General features: G+C 32.6%; 2 protein-coding genes and 1 long non-coding RNA gene across 3 annotated transcripts in view; 2 read left to right on the top strand and 1 right to left on the bottom strand.

Moving 5' to 3' along the window:
- LOC111710868 (FMRFamide receptor) overlaps positions 1–150 on the top strand; it is a 9,507-nt gene extending 9,357 nt beyond the window's left edge. The window contains exon 8 of the mRNA XM_023485039.1: positions 141–150. Coding sequence (XP_023340807.1) covers positions 141–150 — 10 coding nt within the window. The remainder of the gene's footprint in view (positions 1–140) is intronic.
- Positions 151–3,391: 3,241 nt separating this feature from the next.
- Positions 3,392–4,873, top strand: LOC111710864 (uncharacterized). Its single transcript, XR_002767143.1, has 3 exons — positions 3,392–3,444; positions 4,718–4,752; positions 4,808–4,873. It is a non-coding gene; the product is annotated as an uncharacterized LOC111710864 (long non-coding RNA).
- A 4,801-nt stretch (positions 4,874–9,674) lies between these two features.
- LOC111710871 (kelch-like protein 12) overlaps positions 9,675–14,603 on the bottom strand; it is an 8,127-nt gene continuing 3,198 nt past the window's right edge. The window contains exons 2-4 of the mRNA XM_023485043.1: positions 13,088–13,219; positions 11,781–12,108; positions 9,675–11,124 (exon numbers count right to left, since the gene is read on the bottom strand). Of these exons, the coding sequence (XP_023340811.1) occupies positions 10,280–11,124; positions 11,781–12,108; positions 13,088–13,105 (1,191 nt within the window). The 5' untranslated portion in view covers positions 13,106–13,219 and the 3' untranslated portion in view covers positions 9,675–10,279. The remainder of the gene's footprint in view (positions 11,125–11,780; positions 12,109–13,087; positions 13,220–14,603) is intronic.

The following is a 14,603-nucleotide window of genomic DNA, read 5'->3' as shown; positions in this document are numbered from 1 at the left end:
ACTCTTTATTATTTGCTTAAATCTACATTTACTGTTTATTATTTGTTTGGATCTACATAAACTGTTTATTACTTGTTTAGATCTACATTAACTCTTTACTATTTGCTTAAATCTACATTTACTGTTTATTATTTGTTTAGATCTACATAAACTGGATGTATCTGATATTTATATACCTTTTACCATTCTGCCTTCTAGCAGTTTTTAACACCATAATTTTTATCAAAATCAGGAAATTATTCTTTTTTAATTATTTTCAAATAACATTTTTTGAGGAAACCCATGGGTATCCTGGGGGTAACAAAGGCGAAAAATATTAGAATTTTCTTTTTCAAAAGTAGGATTTTTTTAAATAAAAATGTTTTCAAAATTCGAAATTTTATATTATTGCCACGGGCAACGCCGATCACTTCAGCTAGTATTTCAAATAATTTCTTCGTCGACCACATGATTGGGTTAATCCGGTTTATTTTAGAGCCAGTCTTAGGGAAACCACATGATTGGGTTAATCCGGTTTATTTTAGAGCCAGTCTTAGGAAAACCACATGATTGGGTTAATCCGGTTTATTTTAGAGCCAGTCTTAGGAAAACCACATGATTGGGTTAATCCGGTTTATTTTAGAGCCAGTCTTAGGAAAACCACATGATTGGGTTAATCCGGTTTATTTTAGAGCCAGTCTTAGGAAAACCACATGATTGGGTTAATCCGGTTTATTTTAGAGCCAGTCTTAGGAAAACCACATGATTGGGTTAATCCGGTTTATTTTAGAGCCAGTCTTAGGAAAACCACATGATTGGGTTAATCCGGTTTATTTTAGAGCCAGTCTTAGGAAAACCACATGATTGGGTTAATCCGGTTTATTTTAGAGCCAGTCTTAGGAAAACCACATGATTGGGTTAATCCGGTTTATTTTAGAGCCAGTCTTAGGAAAACCACATGATTGGGTTAATCCGGTTTATTTTAGAGCCAGTCTTAGGAAAACCACATGATTGGGTTAATCCGGTTTATTTTAGAGCCAGTCTTAGGAAAACCACATGATTGGGTTAATCCGGTTTATTTTAGAGCCAGTCTTAGGAAAACCACATGATTGGGTTAATCCGGTTTATTTTAGAGCCAGTCTTAGGAAAACCACATGATTGGGTTAATCCGGTTTATTTTAGAGCCAGTCTTAGGAAAACCACATGATTGGGTTAATCCGGTTTATTTTAGAGCCAGTCTTAGGAAAACCACATGATTGGGTTAATCCGGTTTATTTTAGAGCCAGTCTTAGGAAAACCACATGATTGGGTTAATCCGGTTTATTTTAGAGCCAGTCTTAGGAAAACCACATGATTGGGTTAATCCGGTTTATTTTAGAGCCAGTCTTAGGAAAACCACATGATTGGGTTAATCCGGTTTATTTTAGAGCCAGTCTTAGGAAAACCACATGATTGGGTTAATCCGGTTTATTTTAGAGCCAGTCTTAGGAAAACCACATGATTGGGTTAATCCGGTTTATTTTAGAGCCAGTCTTAGGAAAACCACATGATTGGGTTAATCCGGTTTATTTTAGAGCCAGTCTTAGGAAAACCACATGATTGGGTTAATCCGGTTTATTTTAGAGCCAGTCTTAGGAAAACCACATGATTGGGTTAATCCGGTTTATTTTAGAGCCAGNTCTTACTTTATTGTCGTCTTCTACTTCAGTATAACTTTGTTGTCGTCTTCTACTTCAGTATAGCTTTATTGTCGTCTTCTACTTCAGTACAGCCTTATTGTCGTATTCTACTTCAGTGTAGCTTTACTGTCGTCTTCTACTTCAGTATAGCTTTATTGTCGTCTCTTCTACTTCAGTGTAGCTCTATTGTCGTCTTCTACTTCAGTATAGCTTTACTGTCGTCTTCAACTTCAGTATAGTTTTATTGTCGTCTTCAACTTCAGTATAGTTTTATTGTCGTCTTCAACTTCAGTATAGTTTTATTTTAGTCTTCTATTTCAGTATAGTTTTACTGTCGTCTTCTACTTCAGTATAGCTTTATTGTCGTTTTCTACTTCAGTATAGCTTTATTGTCGTATTCAGCTTCAGCATAGCTTTATGTCGACTGTGGTCTTAAACTTCAGTATAGCTTTATTGTCGTCTTCAACTTCAGTATAGCTTTACTGTCGTCTTCTACTTCGGTATAGCTTTATTGTCGTCTTCAACTTCAGTATGGTTTTATTTTAGTCTTCTATTTCAGTATAGTTTTACTGTCGTCTTCTACTTCAGTATAGCTTTATTGTCGTCTTCTACTTCAATATAGCTTTATTGTCGTTTTCTACTTCAGTATAGCTTTATTGTCGTCTTCAACTTCAGTATAGCTTTATTGTCGTCTTCTACTTTAGTATAGCTTTACTGTCGTCTTCTACTTCAGTATAGCTTTATTGTCGTCTTCTACTTCAGTATAGCTTTATTGTCGTCTTCTACTTCAGTATAGCTTTATTGTCGTTTTCTACTTTAAATTCGAAATAAGCTTGTTAACAATTAAAATTTAAATAACAAAGTCGGCTCGATTATTTTGATATAATTGCCTACCATCGCGATCGTAGGAACCAGGAAAATGTNCGGTACAGTACAGTACAGTACGGTACAGTACAGTACATTACATAATTTAAGTCATATTTTGATCTCTTGTTAAATGTATGAAAACAGACAGGGTGTCCCACGAAACATAACAGTAGCAAGACGAATTAAAGGTCGTCTTTGATCCTTGAAATAATTTGCGGCATTTATTCGTAAACCTTATTTTAGACGTAAAATTCTAGAGTTAATAATTACCAAATACCCCTAGTCTTGGCATTTTCAAAATGTAGTCTGCCTTTTATGTGCGTTGACAACACAAAAAAACGCAGACCATGTTTTGGAAGATTCCAGGACTAGGAGAATTTTGTGGTTATTGTTTCAAGAATCATACATTTCTAAGAAGGTTGACGACTAAATGTCATATATAAATTCAAAGTTTACTGTCATGTTTTGTGGGACACCCTGTACGTTCCCGGAAAAAAGGACAAAAAAAAACTAAAAAAATAACTTACAAAAATATTGATATGCGCAGTGTAACTTATGAAAACAGGGATTAAATTAGCAGTAATATTGACTTAAAGTATCTATTTCTATTCATGTTTACTCGCAGCCTGATGGTTTAAACCTGTATAATTCAAAATTTTACCATTTGATCCAACAGAAATCAAGCCTAAAAATATCAATGGTCTACAATTCCATTTAGAAACATTAGTCTGATCGAAATATCTCCGTTTTTCGGTGAAACGACAGTATTTTTCCAATTTAGAAAAAAATCAATATGGTAGCAAAATTGTGAACAGGGGATTATTATGAAAATATTTGACGAAAAGAATTTAAATAATTTTGTATTCAGCAAAAGAGACAACACGAGTTACAGAAGTTAAATTCTGCCTACTTTCAAGAGGTATTACTAGATACCAAATACGCTGTAGATAGTTTTGCTAGAAACACAGTTATTAGACAAAAGTTCTTTAATGGGACAGACCGGCTATGTAAGGTAGTTGAACTGAGTGTGCAGTGTTGTGGTAAACTTCTTTCGGATTCATTTGAGACATATTAAACTTTTTGAAGATCTGTAAATCCTGAGTATGAGCGAAAATTCGACGTTCAAACCTCCTACTTTGGGGGTGGATACTTTTCTCAAAATTTAACTCAATGATGACATCCGTACCCTATATTAAATCCAAGCTATTTACAACCCAACTTATGCCTTGTTTACAAGTGGGAAGGTACTATCAATTTAATTTGCTTATCTAGAAAATATGATTCTAATAATGATATTTCCAATCAAACCAATAGGGTTACGACTTCTAGCAATACTTCAGTGGTAGATGGAATTGATGTTCATGGTTCTACTAGACACTGATTAAATCACTAGTTAAGTGAAATGGATCTGTTTACACTGCACAATTGCTGTGTACCATGCTCATATTGGACAATTTTAAGCTAGTAACAACTTGCGTCTAAAAGTCGTCTTCCTATTACAAAGTTTTTTGGTTCTCACTGTATTCCAAAAACAAAATTTGAAATTGGTTATTTTCATTTGCAAAACATGAAATAAATCCGCAAAAACTTTTTTTTATTCTTTTTCAAAAGGATATAAACGCACAAAAAATTATTATCACAATAAAATAAATAAATGTCATATTTTTTCTTACTTTCAATAATGATTGTTTTCAATGCGATACTCTGTATTCTAAACTGAGCTGGGAACTTTAGGATAAACTTTAATCCTGATTTCTTAATCCGAATATTCACTGTGGAAACTTTTCATTTTTGTCCTAATCCACTCTTTTTCTCTCTCCTTGGATATCCGTTAATTGTTTTCTCCAATGAGAATATTTCTGTTCTCTCATTGGTTGCCCGCTTTTCTCTGACTGGCTGCTACAGTTTCTCAGATGACTAAATATTAATTTGAATTTTATCGTTTTTCATACACTTTTAATATAATCTTGCAAGATTATGTTAATCTTGAGATTAACAAAAAGAGAGGATCAAGCATTAATCCCGATATCCACCATTCTAAAGTTTTCAGCTCTGGAGATTAAGAAAAAGAGTGGATTAAGCCTTAATCCCGATATCCACCATTCAAAAGTTCCCAGCTCTGGGTAAAAAAGCAATCACCACAAAGATATTTTGGAAAATTTTCGAAGAATTAATTTGAAATATTATTTCAGGCGAGGCTTACAACAAGTAGATCAGGGATGCTTAGGTAAACGTTTAAAAAACAAAAATTTGAAATTAAAAAAAAAATTTCCCCTTTTTAGATCAAAAAGTGAGAGTTTATCCCTTCTGGTGAATAATCGAAAAGTAGAATTTAATGACAGGTATAGTAGATAATAAAACTATTTAATGACAGGTATAGTAGATAATAAAACTATTTAATGACAGGTATAGTAGATAATAAAACTATTTAATGACAGGTATAGTAGATAATAAAACTATTTAATGACAGGTATAGTAGATAATAAAACTATTTAATGACAGGTATAGTAGATAATAAAACTATTTAATGACAGGTATAGTAGATAATAAAACTATTTAATGACAGGTATAGTAGATAATAAAACTATTTAATGACAGGTATAGTAGATAATAAAACTATTTAATGACAGGTATAGTAGATAATAAAACTATTTAATGACAGGTATAGTAGATAATAAAACTATTTAATGACAGGTATAGTAGATAATAAAACTATTTAATGACAGGTATAGTAGATAATAAAACTATTTAATGACAGGTATAGTAGATAATAAAACTATTTAATGACAGGTATAGTAGATAATAAAACTATTTAATGACAGGTATAGTAGATAATAAAACTATTTAATGACAGGTATAGTAGATAATAAAACTATTTAATGACAGGTATAGTAGATAATAAAACTATTTAATGACAGGTATAGGAGATAATAAAACTGAATATTTAGAAAGCAATGTAACTTAATATGAAGTTAAAGCAGATTAAGAATGATAGAAATGTTCATGAAGACAAAAATTCGATCCTGAATCAACGCTCTTCAAATTGTTCAGCGACAGGGACATCTCTCCAATAATTCATTAAATTCTCTCCATGTGCAGAGGATTTGATATAAACCTGTCTCCATCTAGGTTGTGAATATAAACCGGTCTCCATCTAGGTTGTGAATATAAACCGGTCTCCATCTAGGTTGTGAATATAAACCGGTCTCCATCTAGGTTGTGAATATAAACCTGTCTCCATCTAGGTTGTGAATATAAACCTGTCTCCATCTAGGTTGTGAATATAAACCGGTCTCCATCTAGGTTGTGAATATAAGGTTAAATACTCTGGATGCGCTTCAGTGTAGGTAAATGTGGTCTTTATTTGAAATGGAACATTGAAGCTGAAAAATGAAATTCTAATTCAAGTTTTAAATTTTTTAATTAAATTAGATTTAGTGAGCCGCAAAATTTATTATTTTTTAAAATAAACAGTGCCGTCATATGAGGATTTAGAGCGTCCATTGCTTTAGAGGTCGTCTTTACCTACATTAGAGCGCATCCAAAGTATCTTATCATACAACTAGGGATGTTAACGTTTTCATTTTTCAGAAAAACGATCGTTTCGTCGAAAACGAAACGATCGTTTTTAAAAACGATCGTTTTTTAAAAAGTTCGTTTTTTAAAAAATTTTCGTTTTTAAAACGATCGTTTTTCAAAACGATCGTTTGTAATCAGGTTCTTATCATAATTTGTACAAAAATATTCTTAGAACCTAGTTTAAAAAAATACTATTTTCAAGCTCTCCAATTTTCCGCGATTTGATTTTGGAACCTCAAACAGCTTGTAACTTTACAATCCTAAAATTCTCTAATTCTGACTTATCAAACCTTTCATACCCCCCTCCCCCCTTGCAAAATCTAATGTTTTATCTGAACGGATGAAAATGAGCAATATGCCCACAAAACTGTAATAACAATTTCTACAAAAATGAAAAGAGATATGAATGATCTAAAAGAGATATGAATGATCTAAAAGATATATGAATGATCTAAAAGAGATATGAATGATCTACAAGAGATATGAATGATCTAAAAGAGATATGAATGATCTAAAAGTAATGCTTCTTATGTTTAGGCCCCTTATCATAAAGAAAATGCTATACTAGAAGATCATAACTGTTCAAATCCAGAGATTCAAATTGTGAAAAGTGAAAAAAGTTTGAACGCTTCTCCACACAAATTAATTGTGAATGAACCTGCACATGAACCTGTACATGAACCTGTACATAAACCTGTACATGAACCTGTACATGCACATGTACATGAACCTGTACATGCACATGTACTTGAACCTGTACATAAACCTGTTCAAAGTCGGCCCCCGACAGCTCCAAAAAGGTTGAGAACGGGTAAACGAAAAGACGGACTTGCTGCCCAGACATTAACGATAAATGCAAACACGCTACATCCGGATACAGCTCGGTTTCCGGATACAACTTGGTATCCGGATACAGCTCGATTTCCGGGATACCTCAATCATAAAAAAGTCTCCTCCGATACTGATGAGAAAAGGATGGTTTAAGATTGCGATTTGTTTCTTCTGAAATGCAGAAGTGATCCCCAGAATACAGTGGACTCGTCTTCATTTTCCTTGCCAAGGATTTTACAAAAATAAACTTTTATTTAAAGATATCTGGTGTTGCGACATCTGTAAATTATAAAATCTACAGTTTTCCAGTTTTACAATAATTTCGGTCTCTATAAATCTGTAAGGCAAAGCTCATAATTTCATAAAGCACATGCCGTATGTATAGCAGATGGCATATAGAGCAAAAGTTATGATCTATGGGCTATAGAGCAAGGGGTTAATAGAGCAAATGGAAATAGAGCAGATGTCGTAGCGCCTTTGTAAAAGGGTGGTGTGATGATTAACTATAGTAAATTAAAGGGAGTGACTGGCAATGCATGGTAGTTGAACTGAGAATGCCTTATTTTTTAGGATTCAATTAAGACATTTAAAACGTTTTTATGATGTATAATCATTGAGTTTGAGCGCTAGGTCGACGTTCAAAATCATCCATTTAGTGGTCACCTTGGGAGAATCGATTTTTTTAAATTATTAAATAACGACGACAAAAAATGTAAAAAAAACTAATTAGGTGTAATTTCTCATTGAAATTTTCTCAATATATCAATGTTAGAATCAGTTATTTCTTTTTCATCATTTTATTGAATTTCTTTTTATTGATGAATTTGTTCGCAGATATCCTTAAATTCTTCAAATTTCTTTATTACAGAAACCATGAACTGAAAAAGATTACTTTTTTTTCGATGATAATAGTCAATTTCTATATTCTCAACCTGTTCCTGAATAACTTATTATTTTGCTGTAGAATTTTTACAACATTGTTCGTTGTCGTTATTGAATAAGTTTTGTAAACCGATTCTCAAAATCATTCCTCATAAATGAACAATCTAAAACAATTTAAAGATTGAATTTCCGTTCTCACTGAATAAATGCCCTTTAAAAATGTCACATGGGTGATTCCTTTAAATTTCTCAACAATGCTACATATTCTCAGTTCAACAACCATACAATGCTTTCATCTTAAGTTTTGTGAATCACGTTGGAAATTCATGATTTTAGATGAATAAATGTATCCTCAGCTGGGTCAAGTTTACTTTTCAAACTATTGTACAATCCAGTTGTCCAGCTATTTGAACACCATTGTACAATCCAGTTGTCCAGCTATTTGAACACCATTGTACAATCCAGTTGTCCAGCTATTTGAACACCATTACAGAAATTGTACTTTCAATATCAGTGAGAAGTTTAATTTGGGCACCGTTGTAAATAGGGCATTCACTATTTTGCATGGAGTCAATTTAAAATTACACCGAGAGACAAAGGTCTTGTACCGACCAGGCTAGACTACCTGCAGTGTACTATATATATGTATTAATTTGTACCGCCCAGGCTAGACTACCTGCAGTGTACTANCTTGAAGTTAATACCTGGATGCTCTTGAAGTTAATACCTGGATGCTCTTGAAGTTAATACCTGGATGCTCTTGAAGTTAATACCTGGATGCTCTTGAAGTTAATACCTGGATGCTCTTGAAGTTAATACCTGGATGCTCTTGAAGTTAATACCTGGATGCTCTTGAAGTTAATACCTGGATGCTCTTGAAGTTAATACCTGGATGCTCTTGAAGTTAATACCTGGATGCTCTTGAAGTTAATACCTGGATGCTCTTGAAGTTAATACCTGGATGCTCTTGAGTCTATGAAAGGAATTTGAGAATAAAAAAAGTTGTGAAAAATCTTTCAAGACAAAAAAGTGTTTTAACGGAGCATTTTTTAATGCTAAGGAACTGAGTTTTTGCCACAAATTCTGATTTTACTACTGCTATATCTTTGCAACCTGATGATGTAAGCCTTAGATATTTCAAACTATCATTTTTTATCATTGTTTGAAATATCTGAGGTCTTCGAGTTTGTGACAAAAACTCAATTCCTTTAAACCTTCTCTTTTGATCACCTTAAAAGAGTTTGTAATATAGGTAATAAATCCGTATGTTTTATTTATCTGTTTAGATTTTATATTTAAACTATCATATGTACCATACCCATGGTTGCCCATGCCCATCAGGCTTTTGTGGTGTCATCATGTGCAGTTGTTCAGAGATATTTTATCTCAAAATGTTTCAGCTTTTAAGGAATTTAAAAACAAATTATTAACATTTGGCAGAAATTATAACCCCCGCCGTTTATATTTGGCCGATTGGGCACTGGGGTTTGACTTTTGAAATGAATCTCAAAAATCGTCCAATGCTCAGCATAAAACGACCTCCTGGGCCAAAACTATTTATAGAATTTTTCCTTTTTGTGACAACTCTCTAATCGGCCAGCAATAGTTTTATTAGCATTCCAATTTTTATCATATCAGTTTATATATCTATATATAAAAGCTTGTCTGTCTGTTTGTTTGTATCCATAAACATCGAAACGGCCGAAACGACCATGCCCAAATTTTGTGTGGGAACTCATGTGGCCCAATGGAAGGTTAGTGGCCAATCATACTTTAAATATGCGCTGTAATCTTAAAATGTTTTTATCTTAAATTATTTAATTTTGTAAAATTTTGAAAATGCGTTTAAAAAATATTATGAAATCCGCAAATTTTAATTTTAATTTTTATACAGTACAAAGAGAAGATGCTAACAGATAACAGATAACAGATGCGCCCAGCCCTAGATAAAGCCACAATCAAAAGTTGAAAAAAAAGATGGGCGCGAAGCACCCTAAAAGCCTTTGTATCTAATAATTGCTTTATTCAAACTGTTAAAAAAATTCTACAATTAAAGTAAAATTCTCCACAAGTAAAACTGTACTTTTAATTAATACAAAAAAATACAGGCATACAAAATAACAAAATAAGAAGTTTTAATTATCTAAGTTTTCAAATTTAAACTTTGACAGATAATATAAAATCTAAATGAAAATGTAACTTTTAACACAAACGGAAATTATATATATCCCTGACAGTAGGGTTTCCCTTCACAAAATTTTTACGCAATTTTTGCAGAACGAAAAGCTAAATTTTGCTTTCGTTTTACGCAAAAACCCGGAATTTGCGCAATCATTGGCAAAAGTCATTTCGCGCAATATTGCCCTATTCCGCAACTTTAGTTTTGAGCAATTCCGCAATTTTGTTATAGTCGTTCTTGCAAATAAATATAGCCATTTGGTGGAAACCCTACCTGACAGGTTTTATTGGCAAGGGACAACAACAGAAGCATGGTAAGCATGAGTATAGTTCAAATTTTCCGCAATCCAGGTGTTGCCATCATACCTTTCCAAATAATCTAATTCCGTAGAATCAGTTGAAAGTACTCCCCCAAACACAATTAATTGTCCATTTACAACTTCCATTGTATGCTGATAGTGATCATAGTTTAAATCAGGTAATGATCTCCAGGCTAATGTTGTAAGATCTAAAGCATACACCTTTTTTAAACTTGGATATCCACCAGCAACAATAATCTCCCCTTGAAATAAAGTACAGGCATGTCCATATATATATGTTGAGTCCGGAAAGCTTGAAAAGTTAGTTTGAACAAGACCATTAAATATATCATACTTTTCAATTACAACCTGACCTAAATTAATAAAACCGGCAATTATAACAATTTCTGTTTCACTGATAGTAACAGCACAATGATAAGAGAAAGCATAGGATAAATTAAATGGGAGCTCTTGCCATATTTCACCATCAAATAATTCAAGGTTGTTTAAAGTACTCAGAGATGAAATATTTGATTGTCCCCCCGTGACCAAAATTTGTGAGCCCACATTGTTCATTGAAAACAACCATCTTCCAACATTCATGTTTGTAGCATTTACCCACATCCCACCTTCATTTCTAAAGCATTTATTACTGCCTATGCCTACACTGACATTTTCATACCCACCACAAACATAAATCTGATTATTTAAAACAGAAGCTCCTGGATAAATTAAGTTTTCTATATCATCTATAGTTTGTGAACTACAAGGATAGGTTTCTGTTTTCCCTCCTCCAAGTAGAACAGCAGTGCTTCCAGAACAAGAGCAATCTAGATAAAAGTATTTTAAAACAGATTGGAAAGTTTTTGTTTAGGACAACCCGAATGTACTTTTAAGTTAAATGTTTTCAGGGGTTTATATTTATAAACCCCCCCCTCCCCTGATTTTTAAAGATCTTAGAAAAAATGAAAAATTGCACATCAACAGTCAAGATACAGTCCCAAATGTATAGTTTGAGAGATGGGCAAATTTGGTTATTTCCAATTAGTCCTTTCATTATTTTAATTGTTCAGCAGAATTTCATAAATTAATAGTTGTGTCATTGTTAATTTTCCTATAAGTATTTTCTTCAGTAAATTTGTATGTTTTATAAAACTCTTTGTTCTGTAAAATTGTTTGTCAATAAAATTGTTAGTTCTATAAGTTAATTTGTTTAGTGAAATTGTTCATGCAATAAAATTGTTTGTTCAGGGAAATTGTTCATTTAATGAAATTGTTTGTTCAGTAAAATCTTGATTTAAAGGGGCTTCACTTTTTACTTTCCAGATTCAGGGGGGTCTCATCACCAGTTTAGAACTGAAACCCACCTGGACATGATGCCCGTTTCTACAAACGCATCACTTTGTCAGGAAATCAAAAAATCAAGTTCGATTAAAGAAATTAAAGCACTATAATTTGCGTGAAACATTTTCTAAAATATTTTTACCAGATGGAGGAGCAGTAGAAGAAGTAGTAGAAGCTGTAACAGCAGTAGTAAAAGTAGTAGAAGTAGTAGAAGAAGTAGAAGAAGTAGTAGAAGAAGTAGTAGTAGAAGAAGTAGTAGAAGAAGTAGTAGAAGAAGTAGTAGTAGAAGCCGTACCAGCTGTAGTTGAGGTTGTAGAAGTGCTTATCAGGCTTCTACAGCACTTGGATCCCCAAAGTAATCTTCCTATGGGAGCTACAAAAGGTGTGGAAGGGCAGATACAGGCCTGTTGACCAGGACGGAATGGTAGGTCAATACCAGAAGATGGACTGAGGATAAAACCAACTAAAATCTGAAATATGTTTATTTATAAAGATCCTAGGATAATTCTCACAAAATCATATTCTTACGAAAAATGGTAGTTTAGATTAAGAATTTGAAGGCTTGTAAAACATTCATGAAAGAAAATTTAAAGCTGAGGATAGCAAAGTTATATGAACACCATCTCAAGATTTGAGTTTGGATTCAATACCTCATGATTTGAGTTTGTATTCAATACATCAAGATTTAAGTTTGGATACAATACCTCAAGATTTGAGTTTGGATTCAATACCTCAAGATTTGAGTTTGAATTCAATACCTCAAGATTTGAGTTTGGATTCATGACAAAGTTAGGTCGTCATTGCTTACATTTGGCTGATGTGAAAAATAGGAAAATTACTTTACAGAACTAAAATCTGAAGTCAGAACTATTTTATTGTGAATCTCGGGTTCAAACATTAATCTCCATCTTATGCAGATCTATAGATTAGTTTCATTCCACTTCAATATACCAATGCCCGGATAACTTTAATTAAGGGCCGAATCAAGCATCATGATCTTCAAATTGCATACAATGGATATCGAGATGAAGTATTCAAGATTAAAGGTATCCAAGAAAAAAGTTTCGATCTCAGCCATCAAGTTTCCTTGAATTCTCCCTCAGGAGTGGGAAATAGAATAAAAAAAATGTCAAATTCTGGCATAAGTCATAGAAATTTATTGCGAGCTTAATCTAGAAATACAGTGTGAGAACCTGAAAACTGTAAAATAGAAAGAGGACTTTTAAACTCAAGCTATGAGTAAAGCTCCAATCAACATGTAACACACCATTTTAGCAGTTTAAATAGACTCATTTCATTTAATATAAGTGATATAATAAGTTACCAGTAAATATCATCAAATACATTTAAGTTTTGCGTGAATATCGTCTTCCTAATCCACAGTTTTCTGGTGCTCACTGTAAAATATTAACATGGTTTTATGATGACAAAGTTTCAAAATATTCTTACAAAATTTGAGAAAATCATAGTTTCTCAGTTCTCTTCTATTTTTTCTCCACAATGCTCTGCTCTTCAATGTGCTCTAAACTGCTCTATACTTTGTTCTTGAGCTGCTCTGCTCTGCACTTCCTCTGTTTCTCCCTGAAATGAATAAACTGAATTAAAAGCCTTTATGTTGTGAGCGTTATTTCAAGTGACCCTCCATGCAATGACTGATTTTTAAGGTATGCCGGAGTAAGTTCGAGTTAATTATCTATTTTTTAGTTTATTTAATCCGTTTATTTTCATTTGCGGTTTTTTCCTGCAAAGTAGTTGCGCATTTCTTGCTTGTAGAAAGCAATGGAAAAATGAAACTCAAAGATTGTACTTCCACTTTTATTTTTGTAAAAACCGAGGATAATTAATTTCTAACAAATTTCCGAATTTCCGAAAAAAGTTTACTGGACACTTATTAAATCAATAATTAAGTGAAATAGGTCTGTTAACACTGCACAATTGCTATGTTCTGTGCAATTATTGGACTATTTAAAGCCATAACTTAATTGTATAAAAGTCGACTTCCTATTTCATAGTTTTCTGGTATCACTGTAAGAATGTTTCCCTTCTAATAATTTAAAACTTCTTGCACGGTGGGAAAATTGTAAAATTAACCCTGAAAATTGAGGAGAACAGTTCTATGTAGTTTATATACAAGGTTACCCAGAAAGAATAAGATTGTAAAGACGACCTGAAACTCTTGAAATTCCAAGGTTGAATTTAGTATTCTTCCTTGAATGTAATCTTTTTATGGCTTATTCAATAATTAGACAAAAAAGGAAACACGTTTACAGTTGCAGGGAATCATAGATATAATGAAACAGACAGTATACAGTCTGTACAGTCGTCTCTCAAGTCTCATCCTTTGTGGGTAACCCTGTATAATAATTAAGTTATGACTTAGAAACAATTATTTACGAATGCTGAATTGAAAAAATATCTCGATTATTAGGTTAAATATCCTCAAGGTCAGTTTCAATTTAAGACTTTAAAGGAAGACCACAGATTAATAAATCTGTGGTAAACATGGATTAATTAACAATTTCACTTTTCAACTTTTTTAACGGTGAATGCGTTTTTAAATGAAAAAGCTAAGAATTAGGCACTCTTAATTAAAAACTCAAAAAGTCCCTTAATAAACGATTTGTATTTTCGTTTTTAAAGATTTTAAATCGTTATTTGTGAAGTGAAAAAAACTTCATAATAGACGACTAAAAGTCGCCTAATTTGCATCTTTAAATCGTCTATAAACTCAAATTCGAAATTAAGGACAAAAAGTTGTTAATTAAACGATTTTTAGTTACATTTTAAACGATTTAAAATCGTTATTTTGAATTAGAAATAGCTTCATTTTAGACGACTGAAAGTCGTCTAATAAGCGATTTAAAATCGTATATTTTTAGGCAGTTAGTCAAAAACTCCTGTTCAAACCAGTTTATGAATCAGCTGATGGTTAGCATTCTTGCTCATTACCGTCTCTCATTTTACA

The sequence above is a fragment of the Eurytemora carolleeae genome, unplaced genomic scaffold (genome assembly GCF_000591075.1).
Source record: "Eurytemora carolleeae unplaced genomic scaffold, Eaff_2.0 scaffold1077, whole genome shotgun sequence".
In the NCBI taxonomy this organism is placed as follows: domain Eukaryota; kingdom Metazoa; phylum Arthropoda; class Copepoda; order Calanoida; family Temoridae; genus Eurytemora; species Eurytemora carolleeae.
Note: the sequence above shows the minus strand (reverse complement) of the source record. Positions and strands in the feature narration are given on the sequence as shown.